The following is a 19,952-nucleotide window of genomic DNA, read 5'->3' on the forward strand; positions in this document are numbered from 1 at the left end:
CCACGGTCAGGGGAGGGAGCAAGACAAGTCCTCAGCCATTCTTAAAGGCTTCCTCCAGTAGTGAGTGAGACGGCCACGCCCAACTTCCAGGGGGCAGGGAAGTGCCATCTCCCATGCGTCCCCATCAGAGTATTAGTGAGCAGCCTGAGACAGACCCACGGCCGAGCCCAGATTCTCAGGCTGGAAAGACAGACACAAATATGGGAGGAACCACAAAATATTGTGGCCATTTTGTTTTTAGTCTAGTGTCCATGTGTCCCCTTCTGCTGGTGCAAGTTCCCAGTTTATGTCTGTTATTGTCAAGTAATCATTAATACTGCCTGCATCACTTTTAAAAGAGATCCAGTTTAAGTGATAATTACATGGCCTTGTGTAACAGAGACTGGGCTGGAGACAGAAATTCCTCAGTATAAATCTTATGTGCCTACTCCCTGTATTAAGAAATAAAATATTTCCCAAACAGATAAAGCCCCCACTCCATCCCTTCCACATCTGACCTCTTTATTTTGAAACTATTATTTTGAATTTAGGTATATGTCTCCAGTGCCAGTAAGTGGTATGGGAAAAGAGCCACTTACAGTGAATCCATTCAAGATTTGGGCCAAAAATGTATGGTAAATAGTGAAAAAAAGGAGATCTATGATATTTTGGAAAGTATTTCATTTATCTTACATTTATCAAATATAAGATTATAATTATAGGTATGTGCTTAGTCTTAGAACAAAGAATGAATCAAATGTGGATTGAAGAGGCAAAATCATTATTTGACAAAATGTATCGAGAGTTGTTTGTTACAGCAAAACATTGGAAGCAACTTAAATGCACTTCAGCAGGAGAATGGGGATAAATAGATTGTGATGTTCTGACATAGACTAAGATACATCAGTGAATCAATGAATTAGAACCACAAGTATTCACATGACTAAATCTCCCCAACTGTACTGAGTGAAAAACCAAGTTGCAAAAGAATACATAAGCAATAACGTCTACATTGTTAAGAAAAAATTATCCAAAACTTGGAAACAAGCAGAACAGCTGCGTGTCCTCTCACTGTCATACAAAGTGCTGTCCTTGTGACGAGAACTCTGAGGATCTCCTCTCTGAACAACTCTCCTAGGCATCATGCAGCGGTGTCAGCTACAGTCACCGTGCTGTACGTTACATCCCAGCGCTTATTCATCTCGTAAAGGAAGTTTCTACCTTTTGACCACCAGTCACCTCCCCCGCATCTCCTCCATTGTCTTATGACAATCAGGGAGAGATTACTCATCAAAGCTTTTAACCGAATGAAAAGAAGTTAATGACACACAGGTGGGATGTCTGAGTGGGACTCTTTTTGTAAGAGGTCAGTACATTAGTGTACAGTTTTCTGCTGTAAAAACTTCAGTGTCTGCATGCAGCCTTGTGACCGTGACAAACAGCACTTGAATGATGAGAATCACGACCTCTTCAGATGATTTACTTCATCCTCAAAACACCTGTGTGAAGTAGATATATTGATTTCATCTTCCAAATGATAAAAAAAGGGGTGCAGAGAGTCACCCAGTGAGCAATTCAGAAGACATAAATGGGTGGAGGAGAGACTTCAGTTAGGGAAAGGGAAGGGATGGGAGGCACAGAGGAAAGCGGGAGGGTTCCTGGAGAGAACTTTCCATCTGGGGAAGGAATGAAAGGCTGCTCCCGGTCAGATCTGGGAGGGGAAGGGTTCATCAGGCTGCTGAGGAGAAGGCACTATTCATATTTAAGTACTGATTAGTAATTAATAGTAATTAACCCACCAACTGGAAAGAGTTCAGGCCACTTAAAAAAAAAAAAAAACTCGCTTGGCTAAAATTTGCTTCCACAATGTGATTTCTTCCTTGGTGGTTTTCTTTTTCTTTGCAGTAAGAAGGAAGAGTTTGCCCTAATTCGCTCATGGTTCTCTTTTGCACACATTAGAGTTCATTTGGTCTTTAACCATAAAGAATTTTCACAGGAACAATGAGGGAATTTTAAAAAAGGGGAAAAGTGAGTTGACCTACTTTTTGAATAAGTTATAAACCTGACCTGAGCCACCCCCAGATGGCAATGAGCACGCAAAGTGATGCTTGAGGGGCAGCGGATGAATCCATGATGCTTGTAAAAGTGAGATATTGACCTCTGAACAGAGAGCAATTGAAACCCCAAGAAAATAATAAGTATTTACCTTCCCAGAGGTAATCCTGACATTTTTGGCATCTTGTGTGAAATTGGAGACATTCTGATGAATTCTGGTTAGGTTCTCCACACAGTCCCCTGCCCCGCACAGGCAACATTTTTGAACTCTGGCGGCCGTGGTCAGAGTCTGCAGGTAACACAGCATTTTCACATTAGTGTCGTTAGAGAGTCTGAACTTTAAAGGTGTAGATACAATGTCATTCCATTTTCCAACCAGCACCTTCAAAATCTTTGTTCTGTATTTAATCGTAGGCGTGAACACTGGTGCAAGCGGTTGCCAGGACAATTTGACATCTATTAACAAGTACCCTGTTACTATTATTACTCATTGTTAATATTATTATTACTCGCTCCATACCCCCACACACAGAGATTAATGCAAACAATTTTATTTTCTGGAAGGAGTCATGAGAATTATTAATAGTAACTATCTGTTGGAAGAGAGAATAATGGGGGGGAGAGGGAGACTTTCATTTATTGTGTTCCTTTGTATATTTGAATTATTTTAAATTAAGTGTGCCTTATTTTTATTATTTCTGATGTCACTGGGGTTAACTAAATAGGGGATTATAAACCACTTTTCTCTATGGACTTCTAAAAATTTTTCTAGTCATTATTTTAATTCCTTAAAGCTGTAATTCAGATGTGCATTGGCATTCCAAAGATACTAGAAATGTCTTGTGTCTTAAACTGTGTGGTAAGCATTTACTTTCTTGCTATTCTTTTTTGTGTTTCGTATACATAATGTTATGAACAGTAGGTCAAAGATTTAGGGAAACATCAAATTTGAGAAATCTTTTTTTTTTTTTTCTGGAAGAATTAACCATCCATATAAAAATGATGATGTAAACAGAAGTCCATTCAGCAGAAAATCTACAGTTCCCAATGGAGTGTTTCACATTAGGAAAAATGTATTATTAATTTGTAACCCAATGATATAGTTATATTAAATCCTTAATGTTTAAAGAATGAATCATTTCGAGATAAATTGTGAAGTGTAGTGTTTAAAAACCTACGAGTCATTTGCTGATCATCTGGTGTGTAAGGCAGCCATCCCCTTTGTTGAATAGAAATTGTTTTCTCTCACTCCTGTTAGATTTAGTGGCGTCTCCTCTTACCCCACAGAACCCCTGTGAGTTCTGCTGTAGAACATCTCTGCATTGTGTGCTGTTAATTCCATCTCCTCTGTTAGACTCTTGAGTCCCTTGAAGGAAAGGGTTTGGTCTTGCATTTTAATCTTGTTATTCTTCCATACCCTCTGACATTCTGCATATGAAATGGTAGTGTAATTGTCCACTGACCTGTTTTCCCTTCTCTAGGCTGAACTCCTAAAAGTCAGGGGCTGTGTCCTAATCCTCATCTTATTCCCAGCATCTCGAATATTTTTAAAATTTTTATTTTTTAGGTCTATTTAAAAGTCAGGCAAAAATTACTCAGTCTCATCCCAGCACTGAGTCTACTTAGTCTACAGCCCTGATGCTTTCCCTCATATCGGGGAATTTGGAGCCTCAGAATGGAATGCTAGAAAAACACCTGACTTACAAGAAAAGTCCTCCAGACCCGGGAATAGAACCTAATGGTTCCAGTAACGATGGCCATTCTCGCTGGGGGAACAATGGGGCGGGAAGGATGTAACACGGTTTCCTGGCTTCAGTCTCTGATCTGTTCTGGGCGAGCCCCTCCTACATGGAGGCTATTATGCAAGGCCTCGGCAATTTTGAGAGTTTGATTCAGAGGTTGCTCGCTACAGCTGATATAACTGAAAACTAGCTAGAAGGAGCCCATTTTTTCCCTATATACAAAAAGCTGTAGGTAATTATATCTTCAACTTGGTGAGCTTGAACATAAGCAGCCATGCATGAAACCAATCACCAGCCTATGCTGTGAAACTACCCAGCACTTCTAAAAGTTTCCTCCTGTGCCCTTTTTAAAAATGACTGTCGTCGTTAGCGATGAAAACCCTTTATATAAGATCTACCTGCTCAGGAACATTAAGTACACAGCACAGTCCTGTTCACTGTGGGTGCCGCTCTGTACTGTTGATCTGCAGGACTCACTCGTCCTGCATGACTGAAACTTTGTACCTTTGACCAGCATTTCCCCCTGTCCCCGTCCCTTCAGCCCCTGGCAGTGACCATTCCACTCTCTGCTTCTAGGAGTTTCGCTCATTTAGATTCCTCATTGAAGTGGGATGATGTAATTCTCGTCCCTCTGAGTCTGGCTAATTTCACTGAGCACAGTGTTCTCCGGCTTCATCCATGTTGTCACCGATGGCAGGGTTTCTAGAAGGAGCCCGTTGCATCTTTCATGTCAGAGAGGAGCATCCTCTTCCTTGGCCTAGTGGCCCATGAGCGATGAGTCCAAGGAAACACAGATTCTATACGTGGCCCACACAGCAGCTCTCGTTTCCGAGGTGCTGGGTCCCAGCCACTCCACAGACGCCCAGAGAAGGTACCTCCTTCTGCCTTGAAACATCAAGCAGCACTGTAGTTCCAACATGGAAATATTAGGGGGCCTGGGTGGTTATTGGTAGAAGGTAATTCTTATCTTTTTCAGAAATTTCCATTTCTGTAGTTTGCGGTGTGTCTACGAGCATTTTCTCTGGTGGTGTGCATGGACGTTCTGATCGCAGGAGTTACAGCAGTGAGGTGGAGGAGGCCGAGGAGGGCGCTACGTGTGACCTGGTTTGACACGGCCCTAGGCTTCTTCCTAAACTGGGAATTGAGGAGCCTGGACTGATTTTAAAGAAACTCCATGATGCTCAAGCAGAACAGAGCTGAGTGTCTGCCTGAGTTTGAATAAAGGAGGCAACTGTCTTTTTCAGGTTCTCACCTTACTAGCATTTTGTTTCTCAGCTTTGAAAGTTTGCTTTAAAAAGAGAGAACAGCCCCACAGAGCTCTTGACAATGATGGAAGGGGGCTGGTGTTTGGCAGACCTCAAAGCTTCCCCTAAGAGGCTCTGACACCTTGATGATCCAAAAACTGTCATCCTCAGAAACACCGTATGATGACTTAGAAGCGGCCACCCTTTCTAAAGCTAAACAAAACTTGACTTCAGTATAAATATCTAAGCAAAAAATCATCTTTTGATACTTGCCTTTGTCTTGTTTTGATAAATCCTCTATTGCATTCAGCATCTCAGTAACTGTTGCACTGACGCTCCGATAAACAGATAGACTGAAATTACAAAACCGCTGGAAAAAGCTAGGAATGTCCCAATGTGGCCCAACATGTGCTTTTCTCGTCGGCTCTTTGGCTAAGGCTGGAAAAAAGTAAGGCTCAATTAAGTCTGTATCTGACATGAAATAGGATTGAAAAGCCTGGTCGAATTCTTGCTGCATCTGTTTGAAGACATGAAAACTCCTGTTATAGAGAAATCTCACATCCACAGTCAGCTGGCTGAACACATTCTCTATCTGGATCAGTTGTGCATCTTCCTCAATGAACTGCTCACTGACCGGGAGATCTTTTTCATTATCTTCATTGAAAGGAAACAGAAACTGATATATCTTCCAGAGAAACTGTTCAATCTGTGGGGTGGGGTAGGGGACAAAAAATGAAATACGTTTATTTTCTTTCTGGATTATTATTTTTTTTGTAAAATTTAAAGTCAACTTACAGTAGTCATTCCAAATCAAGAAAAATTCTGGACAAGCTAGGAAAAGGTAATCTACTTTAAGATCATTTATCAACACTCATGTATCTGACTTTGACCTTGACTATGGAAATAGGGTCTGAAATTCCTCTTGGTTTCTATTTGCCTACTAAAGGCCTTAAAAGGCCAAGTTTTCCATATTGTTGTCAAGCCACAGCCCTGATGTACTGGTGGTGGTTGGCATACATGGTTTTAGACTGTGTAGATTGTCTGAAAACTGAAGGCTCTTGTCTTTCACCTCTGCCTTAGTGTCTTAATTCTCTCCCTTTTTTTTCTTCTTCAGTGGAATGTCATTTGTGTCCTTATGCTCTCTTCTTTCTCATCTCATAAATTAGTCCATGGAAAAGAAAAGATCAATACATTTGCACTGAACCATAGATGCTTAATACAGCTAAATAGGTTACCTAGAGATGTTACATATTACCGGTGAGCAAAGCCCTCCTTGGTTGTAGCCAAAGGAATGAAGCTCTAATTATAGAATTCTCTACTCAGTGGGAGGCCTTCCAGCAGTCACACTATGCTCTACTTCATCTATGTGACATGTAAGTTCATGCCAGACATAGTAGCCCTTATATGATAGTGATAGGGCCATGATGAGTGTTACGGAACATATCAACCATCACTGCCATAGCCCCCTACAATGCTGTTCAAATCATTCTCTAGGAATTCCTAGAGGACTTGTGCATTTCTCAAAAAATTAATCTGGGTGGATCACGTGCTTCTCCCTCTGCCAGCTTCTCTTTACTTAAATTCAGCCACAGAATCAAAACTTTAAAGGCTCAAGAGATTGTCTTAAGGTCATATAACTGGCACAGATCGGAATGGTCCCCAAACCTCCTGACTTCCAGCCAGTGCCCATTGCAACATATTCTGGTGTATTAGAGAATGGCTATAAAAATAGAGCAGGTGCAGTTAACAGTGGAGGCAAATTAACTTGGCATATGAATTATCTTAGGGGGTGCTCCCTCTGTAATTGCATAGGGCACTGCTGAGCCAGGCGCAGACTCTAATTAGTGCCTGCTCTGAGATGGAGAGGGAAATTTCACTGCGTTTCATACTCAGCCAACTTCTTGAAGGGGAGGGGAAATTCAGGCCAATAGAAGACGAGCCTTTTATGGGTCAGAGCTTATCCTATTCAGGTCACCACCCTCTGTGATTCCCTCTGCCCAGAAGGGAGCCAAAGGGGACAAAAAAGGAAACATGCCAGTCCTACAGGGCATGCATGGATCAGGGTAAAGGGGACATGTGTGTGCACACGCATTTGGGTGCTGCCAAGAGAGGGCAAGCCCATTGAAGGAGAGACTCAGGGGCAGAGAATGCCTTCGAAGGTTAAAAATAAAGCAGGTTGAAATCAAAAGACTGTAATACTATTATTCAGAATGCAATTTAGCAAACATTTATTGAACACCTACAGTGCTTAAATGAAGGCAAATAAGATACGGTTCCTGCCCTCAAAGAGCTTACAATCTAGTGGGAAGATGTTCAGAAATAAACAAGTAGGAGGCAGAAGGAGTCAGGGCACTCCTGAGAGATACACACAGTGTAATGAAAGGGAGGGACAAACACTGGATGGCTGTTCCAACTTAGAAATTATATATCCACAGGTGATTCACACAAAAGCATGACTGCAAGATTCTAGGTTGCAAAAGGCCAACATCAGATCAGCCATCTCTAATCTCAATATTAATATAAATTGATTTTTAAAAGTAAGCTGAAGCAGGTACCTTAAGAACTCAGAAAGCCTGAGCTCTATTTCTCCCTTACCGTGTTTTTCATAGAGGACCAACTGTTTTGGCAGGTTGTATAAAATCTCATGCAGTTACTTTCCAGGCAAGATTTGCATTCATCCCAGGAATCTGTCAAAGACACCTGGCATAGCCTTTCTTCCTCTTCCAGATGCTCTTGAACTTCATTCATAAGTTTCAGGGCTTCCTAATTAAAAAGTAGAAAAACACACCCTGTTTCCATTTCATGACTCTATGTGTTGTACCTTAGTTGATTTCTCGCTTTACAGAATGTGTATTTTCTAAACTCAACCTCATTCCTTCTTCAGGTCCTTGACAGCTGGCAGATCTGCCCTGAAGCTTTCTGTTAGGTTAAGAAATGCACACCAACTGGTCCCTCCTGAAGACTGTGCAGTTCTCCTTCACCTGTTCATTCATTCATTCAACAACTATTTATTGAGTGTTTGCTGTGGGACAGACATCCGCTCCCTGTGGGTGAACCAGCAGTGAAGATGCAGCCCCTGCTCCCCCGAATGCCTGTAATTGACCTGTTTACTTGTCTGTCCTCACCTCTCGCCCTTGGAGGATGTAGAAAATGGGTTTTAAGGCTTGTAAAGCTGAACACATTTATTTCCTTCATTCACGCTGCCTTTAATTTTTGTACTTTCTTAAGCATTGCAAGGAAGCACAATTCCTGTATGGCAAATCAAAGCTTCACTGTGAGTTGCATCCTGACGGCAGAGATGCTGTATTCTGAGTCTTCCTTCTCCTCGGTATTCCGAGCACTCCCCCTTGTGGTGCCTGCTGTACTCGACCAGGTCCCGCTCTAGGAGCTCAGCAGAAGTGACACTTGTCCCCGAGAATGTCAACCCTGCCCCGGATCTCCCCCGGGGTCGATCAATCCCTAAACCCCCTGCCTGTGTGCACTTCTGCAGACCAGCTCCCTCCAGGCCTGAGATGTAGTTCAGGGCAGCTGGGGGCTGTAACAGACCGTCCATAAGACGACAGCCTTGGAGCTGACGGCAACTCCCTCACGTGAAAGAAACATGAGGGAACACAGTTTCTAAAACCAATTGAGTGTGTACTTTACCTACTGGAAAAGAAAAAGAAATCACCCTTTCCTGGCATATTAAGCCCAAAGAAACACCTGGGCACTGACAATCTCACACATCTCCTCTGCTGGGCGCAGATTTTTCAGCTGCCCTGTGGCAGGATCCCGGGGCTACACCAGGTGGCCTTTGCTACGTTCCACATAAGAAAACCAGCAGGGCCCCAGCCTGCCAAATGCACCTTGTGATCCAGGCAGGTCTTGCTTGTCTCTTGGGCTCTACAGAATAATTGTGGAACCCTACACCTCCTCAAGGAAGATAGGGCAGGCAAAAATGCTGCCCAGATTCTCAGTTTGTTTGAAATATTCTGCTCATTGTCACCGTAAACCCAAATCGCAATATTTCCAATTACAAACTACACTCACTGTTCACCCTTGGGCAAATTACTTAACATCTCTGAGCCCCTTCTTAGCAAATAGGAATAACTGTAGGACCTGCCTCTTAAGGTTTTGTGTTGAATTGAGCAGGCAAGGCACCTCTCCCACTATCCTCTGATTTCCTTCCACTCACCTCTGAAGCATGACAAAAACCAGTGACCCAATCACACAGCCCAAGTTTTGGTAGTGAACCGTTGCCATGGAGGAAGGAGGCCTCTGGTTTAGGAATGCCCTGTCCCTTGCTTCTGCTTCCCCCCAAAGGTCCTACCCACTGACCGAGTCCATGCTTAGAACTCTCTTCCTGCAGTTCGTGGTTTATCAAAGTTCCACATCAACCTGGACGTGGTGGGGATGGGCAATCACTTTAAGCTGCTTTAGGGTTTCCCACTTTAGTAAGAGCGAGTTTCAGATGCTCTCAGTTAGTAGAAATAGGGAAAAGCTGAGGAGGGGGACTGAGCTGACGCTGGGTCACCTGGGGATGGGCGGTGTTTTGTACTGGAAGATTGGGGGTGCCCACCCCAAATTTGCCAATTCGTAATTTGTCTAAAGTGTCCTTTATTTTAGGTCTGAAATAATTTTAGAAAGGGAGACTCAGGGTTAAACAGGTTTTTCCTTTTTTAAATTATTTTTAAAATTTTTTAATTTTTAAAATTTAATTTATTTTTGTGTGGGGGAGGTAGTTAAGTTCACTTATTTATTTTTAGAGGAGGTGCTGGGGATTGAACTCAGGACCTTGTATATGCTAAGCATGTGCCCTACCATTTGACCTATACCTTCATCCCCTCAAATTAATTTTTAAATGAGTGCCCAAAGTTTAAAAATATAATTCAATGTTTTTTTTTAATATAAAATAAGCAGGTCTTAAGATAAAATAAAAATTCTCTAGTTCCTGGGATTCTCCAGGGTCAGAAATGAAAGTAATGCTTGCTTCCTTGACCCACCCCACACAGAGCCTCCTTTTCCTCATATGTACTGACTGCATCCTGGGCTTGCCAGGAGGCTCGGGGAAGGGAGAAAAACAGAAAGTCCTTGGGTCCCACAGGCACAGCGCCAGCCGACTCTCTCCTGGTCATTCTTCACAGGGTTGGGTTCACACATTAATTAACATCTTGAAACTCAGTTTCCTTAGCTGTAAAAGGGAAGTAATGGTTTGCTCAGATGTTGGAAGGATCACGTGTGATAATGTGTTTTATAAAGGGCCTGTAAGTGATATCTAGGGCCCTTATTCCCAGCGGCCAGACTCACGCACCCACCGGGGAAGAACCCAGCTAGAGGCGCTTCCACGTTCCCCTCAGAAGGAGCTGGTTTTGATGTCCTCACAGTCTTTTGACTGCTGCCAAGCAGGAGGAGGGCGTGCAGCTGCTGGTCAAGCAATCTCCTCTCCCTGTCCGGGACCCTGCGTGATGCAGGGAGAGAGCCAGCTGCAAGGTCAGCCAGTCTGGGGACAGGCTGACTACAGCTTCGGGGTCACAGCCTGTGACCCCAATTGCCTGATGGACACCCAGTGCCCCTGTGCTCAGAAGGGAATTCCAGCAGCTGTCAGGAACTTGGTGACCCCAACCTTAGAGAGCTACACGTCTAGTCTAGGTCTAGAGAGGAGATATTGGAACTTCTATTTGTGCCTTTTAAATTTAAAAATAGACTATGGGGAGGAGAAATGGGGAGTTGTTTAATGGGTATAGTGTTTCAGTTTTGCAAAATGGGAGGAATTCTGGAGACTGGTTGCCCAATAATGTGAATGTACTTAACATTATTGAACTGTACACATAGATGTGGTTAAGGTGGCAAATGTTATGTTATGTTATGTATGTTTTACTACAATTAAAAATATTTCAATGAAAATAAAATTTGAAAGTAATTTACTCCCAATGTTAAAATTTAAAATATTTTCTAAATGACTTTTGCTATAGTTTTACTATCCTCTTTGATTTAAAGGCATGTTGGAAAATAAATTGTTAAAAATTTTCATTGTTTTCAGTGCAATAATAGTAGTGATTAATGCTGTTAAACTCTGAGCCACGCCACGTCTGTAATTTAGAAACGTATTGAGCTTTCCACTGTAACATATGAACAATTGCTAATCTTGCCTAGGGACACCTAAATATAACATATATTCTCCATTGGTAAGATACACAGTTTGGACAACAACTATTAAGTAAAGGCATTTGAATGAAAACAATTGATGAGGCTGATGCCCTGTTTCCCGTGCTCCGGTGCTCTCCTGGGGTGCTGGTGTCAGGCATTGCATGGGACCAGCTGTGCGTGAGCACGCTGGGGAAGAGGGACCCAGCACAGCTCAGAGGCGCTGACACTGGTGGCCTCTCTCTTTGTCCACATGGAGCCAGTTGCAATGAATTACCATTTAAGAGGACTCAGGTAAGTGATGGTTTTTATTAAGTACTTTTGATGAAGCCAGCCCTCACTAAATGGACAAGTGGCTTTAAAAGATGCTTGGGGGGGAAAAAAAACCCAGCAGATTAAAAAATACAAATAACTTCAGTTCAGGGAGACAGGAAGCAAATGGCAGCCCTCCGCTTTTTCGCTATGAGCCCTCTGTTGGCTTGCGTCAGTAAAAACATGACGATCTAATCAGATCTGGCAATAAGCTAAAACGTTTTTTCAAAGTATCTAGAAGATTATTTGAAATATGGACTTACTTCCACCCTAGCTAATGATGAGCCTCACCCTAAGTGTACTTCGTGTCTTGAGATAATAATGTTAGCAGTTCACGGGTGTAATTTATAAATAAGCTAAAATGCATGTATTCAGGAGTGAATGCTAACAATAACCTTGGTATTAGGGATGGGAGAGCGAGAAACTTTGGAGGCCACTGCTCTAGCCCCAAACTCCCCACACATTTTTTTCTTTCTTTGAGCCCTTTTACTGATTTTGCACATTTTCATTTAATTCTTTTGTTTGTTTGTTTTTTGAGGGGAGGAGGTAATTGGGTTTTTATTTATCTATTCTTAATAGAGGTACTGGGGATTGAGCCCAGGACCTCGTTCATGGTAAGCACACACTCTACCACTGAGCTACATCCTCCCCCATACCTTTCCCCTCTTCCTTGAACACTTTTGACTTAATATCCTGACTCAGAGGGGAACAATGATAAAGCATTTTTAGCAAAGCAGCGCTTCCCAAACAGAGCTGAATCTCCCAGATACACAAGTTTGGAGTCCTGCAAAGGCCTCGTCTACAAGGAATATGTTCTTTGAAGAAATCTGAAATTTCCTTCAAGATTTTCCTCCAATAAGGATGGCTCTCCAGAAGATCTACAGTTAGGGAGAATGAGGAAGTCCTTCACTGCACTCGGTGAGCACTACTGGGGGCCCACATCTGTTTAAGAACAGGCATGACTGCCCATTGCTTTACCTGCTTCTCTTCTCTGCATTTCTTCAGGGTTCTCATGAGGTTGGAATGTTCCTCCCCTCTTCTTTCCATCAGGATTCTCATCTGCTTCATGCCAATCAAAGCCTTCTTCACCTCTTCGTCTACATCTATCTCCCCAGCCTCGGAAAAGCCTAAAAGATTACGTCGTAGTTTTTTCCTTTGAGATCTGATCAGATTACAATATATCAGAATACAACAACTTCACCAGTTTTTCATGTCCCCCAAATAGAGGCTTAATTGTTTTTCCTTTTTAGAACATCAGACTCCCGAGGCAGATCACGACGACTCAGCTGTCAGCAGCCACGTGGACCCGGCGACCACGTGGGGGGTACCTTCTGGTCCTCACTTCTGAGCTTCCAGACAAGTCAGAGTTCATTTAACCCCATTCTTATCATTTTCCTCAGGGCCTGTTTTCATTTATCCAATTTTTTTCCTTTCCCTTAAAACCCAAGTGTGTTTATATTAGAGAAAACATTGAATTTTTTTCACAGACAATTTATATTAAATGCCCAACTGGGAACCTCAAACACAGTGAACAATTTCCCTTTCTTTCAGCTTCAATTACCTTCCCAGGAGGCATCAAATCATGCAAGATTCTTTAATAACCTCCTGGACACCGCTTATACCCCTTTCATAAGCTTTTAGCGGGTATGAAATTTATTGTTTGTCACTCTTTCTTTGCAATAGCCAATGTGGCTGTTGAAGGAGCTTAATCTGGCCTCCAAATTTAATTACAGACCCCCAAAAAGGAACATTCAGGCTAATTTATTTTTCTAAGTCAAAGTACCCAAAGCATATATCATCGAGCAAAGGCCACAAGTTAATGAGCACAGACCAACCAGATTCAATGTCATTATAACCCATTCTTTCATTATCTCAAGAATAACTGCACGGATTACTTTAATTGTTTAAATTTTTCAAATGAGAGAAAAGAATTTCACTGCTCATTAAAGCTGTGCCTAGAGGACACCAAACATCTGGATGAGACCAAGAAATGCAGTCTGAGAGTTGGCAAGTTTTATCTGTGTGATAGCAAACATCTGGGTATGGGAGCCGTTCTCAGATATGCAACTGGGATTTTCTATTTTTACCCAGATGTTCGGCGTCTCCTCTGCTTGGTTTAAGCGCCTAGAGAACATCTCACCGTGACCCTAGAGGGCATCGTGAATACGGTTCTCTCTCAGCTGTAAATCACCCCAAGTGCTGGCGGGATGCGCAAACAGGCAGACAGGACACAGTGCAGATAAAGAAACCAAACGTTACCCTTCAGGTTTTCACGGGTGGCACTTCTGTCCTTCCAAGTAGGTGCACAGTGACAACCTTTCAACCACAGCAGATACACAATAAACACCAAGAGTGGCGGCTTCATGTTTCTGCTGTTACTGCAGAGGAAGAACAAACCTGCCTGGAATACCTTCAGTTAAGTTAGTGTCCCTCGGCATCAACTGAAGACACATGGTGAGCCAAAGCATTCTCCTCTGGGTTTTTCTTTATGACTTTAGACCTTGTATGCTAATATGGCTGAGACCTGAGGAAATCTGAAATCTAAATAAGTTGAAAAACAAAAAGACAACCCAAGTCCCTATTTTGTTTATATTATTCATGACAGTTAAATAAGGTCATCATCTGAAGTATTTGAAATTTAAGGCAACCAACAGTACAGCTCATGGCTCCATAGAATCTAAACTTCATTTTGTCTCCTTCTCAACAGTAAACATCCCCAAACACAGAATTAGTTAAAATATATTAGAGGGATTGCCTTTTTCCTCCAAAATTCTGAGTCCTCAAGTAAGTTTTTACTAAGATAATTTACTACTTTTTTTTAAATAAAAGCAAAAACAGTCTCAGATTTTTCTCATATATTTTCTAAAACCCATCAAGATATATATGTATAGTGCAGTTAAAATTTTTTCTTCTCAGATAATATGTTTCCTTTAAAAATTATGGATATACATTAGTTGTAAACATTCTAAATACAAATGTATGCTTTAATGAATTTATATCTAAAAAATAAGTTAGATTATCTTAAAACACCTCCCAAAGGGGTTATTTATCTGCTTTATGTGTACTTGTTATTTTGGAAAAAAAAAAAACCCACCTTTATTTAATCAACATTTGGAATATCTTTTAAATATATTACTGGTTACAAAGCTGCCACGCTTTACTTCTACATCTATCATTTGAACTAACTCTTCTCTTTCTATTAAGACACTATTTCCCAAATAAAACTTTAATAATATATTTACCACTAACTTTGCAGGCTTTCCTCAGTAAGGTTTCCACCAGCTTCTGGAAGGACCTTCACTTTTCTCTGCTTTAATTTTCCTCCGTGTCAGGGATTTAGCCTTGTTCTATAAATTTGATGACACAGTTCTTAATCCTATTAACCTAACATTTTGAGATTAAGAGTATGGTTTAAAATGTAGAAGAGTTTAGAACGAAACACTAGAGGGCGGGCTGTCTACACAATCAGGAACAATGACCTTGAGTTACTTTATTTTACACAAATATGTTTTGATAGGACTCATTAAAACCTTAAAAATATATTTTTGAAAAATTTGAAATTTATGATGTGTATATTCTTATATAGGCCAGAGAAATTTCTTTGATTGGAAATATAAACAACAATATGAAATAGAGTAAGTCAACTCCTAGATAAAACATTCTGAAGATGATTGACAGGTCATTTGGCAATTTTTAAATATATAAAGACACACTTTAACTAGATAAAGTGATAAAATTTAGCATCTAAACAATGTCATAGCTGAGTATGTTGCTACAATTTGAGAGTTGATTAGCTGAATGGAAAATTCAGCAGAAGATTCATTTAAAAACAATTTAGAGAGTCACCACAGCCAGGGCTGGTCTGGGTCTCTCTGGCTACTGAAACCTCAAGACTGTCTTGGGCCCCCTTTGCACGTTTTGAGGGATTAGCTGACCACTACTTGTGTGTTCAGTACTTTCAGAGCAAGTCACTCTGGCTGTTCTGACCTGGTCCACCTGCTTTTCGGAGGCCCTTACCAGTTGATCCTTGTGTTTGAAGAACCTGCAGTCTGGAGTTTTTCTCTACTCCGCTTGGGCACCTAGATGGGCAATGACAGGACCCCCCTGGAAGTCCTGCCCACACCCATATCCGCTGTCTCAACTACTGGCTAATTCTCTGTTTTTGCTGGAAACCTCTTAGCTCTATTGGAAAACAGATCGGCTCAAAGCAAAACCTGAACTATCATTATTTTATATAGCCTCATGTCACTTCTGAGCAACTACAATCCACACCTACAGACAGACGGGTCCTATCCTGAGAGGTGACCGGTTGGCCAAAGGAAGAAGCAGCCTTCTGGGCATTTGCCTCAGGAGGAGGAGAGCATAGTCCTGGGGAAGTCAGTCTCGGGGGATTGTGATGAACACAAACTCGATGGTGAGAACCTTTGCTCATTAGTTTGGTCTTGTCCAAATCTGGACCCATTTGAAGTCACGGCTGGCATCTGCATGCGTTTTTTATTTTTATTTTTTTTTAAATTGAAGTAAAATCAGTTACAATGTGTCAATCTCTGGTGTTCAGCACAATGTCCCAGTCATGCATATACATACACATATTCGTTTTCATATTTTTTCCATGAAAGGTTATTGCAAGATATTGAACACAGTTCCCTGTGCTATACAAAAGAAACTTTTTTAAAAATCTATTTTTATATATAGTGGTTAACATTTGTAAATCTCAAATTCCCAAATTTATCCCCTCCCACCCCCTTTCCCCGGTAACCATAAAAGTATTTACTAAGTCTGCGAGCATGCGCTTTTCAACAAATTCACATTTTGCTGAAAATGGAACCAACATTTAGGAAGACCAGTGCCTCATCCTCTAGTGGCAGATTTTTTTCCTGTATTCCCTGTTTCCCCTTTAAGTGTAATTTCCGAGAAAATAATTTTATTGCTAACTAGTGCTAATGACTTTTAAAATATCCTGAGGCTTCCAAAAAGTTTCTTCCTCTAATTATTTCATCTGTTTTCACAGCTGCCATTTTGTTCTTGATTAGGCAATACTTCATGTGAATCTGGTTACTTTCACAATTATGATATCATTATGTTCAAGATTTAAGTGGGTTGGAAAATATAGATCGTCGGTTGGTAACTAAGGAGACAAACAAGGTCATCTTAATTAAGAAGGACAACAAGAAGATGCATGTGGTATTAACTGAGAAATACAGGAGTCAGACAGATGGATTTCAAATGTCAAGTTTGTCGTTGCTAAGTTCAGGGTTGGACAGAGCATCTTAGATGTGTGGCCACAATGGACTTGCTGATAGGTTACCCCTTAACAGACTTGCCCAGCCCACCCTTTGGGATACCTACTTGGCAGAGAGCTGGCCGGGAAGCCTGTGCCATTTGTGCTGTTTCCTCTGCGGAGCCCAACTCCGGGATACAGTGTTGATGGTTGTTGTGCCACCCGGCAGCCCTGCACGTGTCCTGTGGACAAGCTGGGATTTGCTGTCTCCCACCAGCAAGGTCGGAAAGGGGAGGAAAGAGAGCAAAGCCCTAGTGTGTTCCCTGCAACTTGAGATCTCAGAACAAACGGATTCTCCTGTGAGTCACATGACCCATTCCATTCCTGTTTGAGAGGGAGTGTTACTCTGATAGATGTCTCTCCCCTTCCCACTTAAAAAAAAATCAAGAGACGTAAAGTAAAAGACAAAAGCATAAAGATTCAAATAAATGATTTATGTTATGTAGATTATAATGAAACCATGGGTAATCGTTAGTCAATCCATTTCACCTGTCTTCACTAATCAAGGTCATTTTAAGACTTGCATGTCCTCCAAGCAGCATGTATGCGGTCTGAGCAATAAGATACTCGCCTGAGTTGCTTTCCAGGAACTTGAAGTCAGCTGTGTCTAGTTGGAGCTGAGCTGGTTAAGACTGGATAGGACCACCGACCCTCCAACTGGCATACGTGAGTGTCCACGGTGGCCTTTGACGTCAGAGGGCCAAAACTCCACCCTCAGATCGTGCTGAACACCCTCATTTTTTAACGTGCAGAGGCCTTTGCTGAACAACGATTACCATACCTTTTCCCAAGCACCTTTCCTCATGCTCCCCACTCCTCAGACCACCCGGCCTCTTTATTCTTTATCCTTAAAATACCCCAAGCCCTTTGCCTTTGGGGAGGCTGATCTGAAACTTGCTCTCTGGTCTCCTCACTTGGCTGCCTTGTGAAGAAGCCCTCTCTTTGCCGTAAGTCTTGGAGGCTCAACGTTTTGGCTCACTGAGTGTTGGGCAGAATGAGCCTGGTTCGGCAACGATAACAGTAATTAACTTCACTAGGTCTACTTTCTTCTTTTCTTCCTTTTTAAATCTTCAGTTATTTAGTCATTCATTTAATAAACTTAAAGGATATAATTCACATCAAAAAGCAAAATTTTAGAAGTAAAGTGTAAATACTGTTTTTAAAATTGCCCTCTTCATGGGCAAATGTTGGCTAGCTCTCGACTAGTGGTGATGGATAAAGTTTGCTGATTTAAGAATGAAGTTCTATCAAAATTCTTGCCACAGCATATGCTCCAGATTTCTCTGTGTCCTTATCTAAAAATGAGAAATTATTGGAAGACGTAAGCTCAACTGTTACTCCTAGCTCTAAATTTCTATGATTATTATTCATTTGTTCTCATCAAGCTTCAACACAGTTCGAGTCAATCTGTAAAGTAATATTACAGCTACCTTCTCTCTTGTACAGAGTTGCTGGAAAGGTCAAATTAGTTAATACAAATGGAAGTGTTTTATTGAACCATAGAGCACAATGAAATTGGAAGTTAGACCAACAACCTCTTTTAAAAATTCAGACTAAACTAAAATTATTATTTTAGGCTCATACAACATAGGCAGGCATGGAACTCAGACTTCAAAATCTTTCATGAAGATGATCAAGGTTGATTACAATTTGAGGAAATTATATCCCCCTTAACCTCATGATGAAGTCAGAATTTATCTGTACAGACTAACACCGCATAAAGTGGATTATTAATCAGGACATGCACAAATATCAAATGCATTCTAAAATTTCCATTCCACCCAGAGCTACTGCCCTTGCTTCCAGGGAGTTCAGTCTTGGAAGAGCTTGTTCATCAGCAACTGTACGGCGGGGAACTTTGTGTTCCACACACTGAGGATCCTGAGGATGTGGTGGGAACCAAACAGGTGGTCCCTGCCCTCTAGGAGCCGGTGTTGCACTCCAGGGGGAGGGAAGTGGACACAAATAAGGACACAAGCAAGGACGCACCGGAGAGTGGAAGTTGTTACTAAGAAAATAAAAAGGGGGTCAGAGCACAGCAGAAATTTGGAGGGTGGGGGCTACTTTAGGTTGGGGGCCAAAGGAGGCCTCTCTGAGGAGGGAACCTCTCTCCAACACCATCCCTGGGAGCAGGTCCAGCTACACCGTCTGCAGGGCCCGGTGCAAAATGGAAGAGTGAGGTACCTCCGTTCGAAAATGAAGAATTTCAAGATGCCAACAGCAGAGCTTTGAGCCAATACAGGCGGTGGGGAGCAGGGGGTGCAGGATGACCTCTCTGCCTGAAAGACAGAACAGCAAGGGCGCGGGTAGGAATAGACCCCACACATCTGAGGAACTGAAAAGAGGCCCACGTGGCAGAAGGAGGGGCAAGTGTGAGGTTAAGTGAAGAGGCAGAAAGTGCAGATCGCGTGGTCCGGCAGGGTCCTAAGTTAACAATTACTTTTAGTAATGGGGTCATTGCGGAGGATTTTACAAAGGGCGATAATATGGTCCGAATGACTGGTACTGCTGTGGCTGCTGTGAAGAACGGAATTATAGGACAGTCAGGTAGAAGGGGAACCAGCGAGGGAGCGGTTTTCATTACACAGTGGTGGCTCCTTGGGCAGAGTGAGAAGTGGTCAGACTTGGGGCTTGACTTGGGGCTTTTCTTGGAGGTGGGACTGGATGGTGGGCTGCGGGAAAGAGCCCAATTCCGGGTGACCACTGGGGGTCTGATGAGCGAAGGGTAGACAGCGATGCTGTGTCCCGGATGAGAAAGGCTGGGGGCTCGCCCTCCCTCACCTCCCACAACTCCCCACCCCTGCCGCCCGGATTTCACTCTCACTGCCAATGAGAGCTTTTGTTGCTCAATGCATCATGGAGCTACCGAGTGTGTTTTGACCTCCTTCTTGTCCTCCACGTGGCATTTGGCACAGTTGCCTAGCAACTATTCTTTAAGTAACTGGTGTTCTGGCCTTAATGCTCAATCTTTCTCCTGACCTCCTCCTCTGTCCCACCCTTAGGTGTCTGTACTCCCCAGGATTTTCTTCTTGGGGAAGATGCCAAGGCACCCTCTTTGGCTGATGTGACCTGGAACCACAGACATTCCTGGCCAACCTTCTTCTGGCTGGCTGTCTCTCCGACCACATGGCCCACAGGGATTTCAGACTCAACAGTTCCTAATCCAGCTTTTACTCCTCAAGCTCGCCTTGCTGTGGTCTCCCTGTCACCAGATCC

The 19,952-nt window shown here is 42.4% G+C and overlaps 1 protein-coding gene across 8 annotated transcripts in view; it reads right to left on the reverse strand.

Moving 5' to 3' along the window:
- Positions 1 to 19,952, reverse strand: part of CLUL1 (clusterin like 1) — a 94,983-nt gene that overhangs the window by 10,043 nt on the left and 64,988 nt on the right. For 4 of the 8 annotated variants that reach the window (XM_045518884.2, XM_045518887.2, XM_045518886.2 and 1 more), the window contains exons 3-7: positions 13,715 to 13,833; positions 12,434 to 12,582; positions 7,616 to 7,783; positions 5,294 to 5,726; positions 2,186 to 2,323 (exon numbers count right to left, since the gene is read on the reverse strand). In XM_045518884.2, the coding sequence (XP_045374840.1) occupies positions 2,186 to 2,323; positions 5,294 to 5,726; positions 7,616 to 7,783; positions 12,434 to 12,582; positions 13,715 to 13,820 (994 nt within the window). In that variant the 5' untranslated portion in view covers positions 13,821 to 13,833. The remainder of the gene's footprint in view (positions 1 to 2,185; positions 2,324 to 5,293; positions 5,727 to 7,615; positions 7,784 to 12,433; positions 12,583 to 13,714; positions 13,834 to 19,952) is intronic. The other 4 variants (XM_074352535.1, XM_045518888.2, XM_045518889.2 and 1 more) reach the window with 2 other exon arrangements.

The sequence above is a fragment of the Camelus bactrianus genome, chromosome 24, assembly GCF_048773025.1.
Source record: "Camelus bactrianus isolate YW-2024 breed Bactrian camel chromosome 24, ASM4877302v1, whole genome shotgun sequence".
NCBI lineage: Eukaryota > Metazoa > Chordata > Mammalia > Artiodactyla > Camelidae > Camelus > Camelus bactrianus.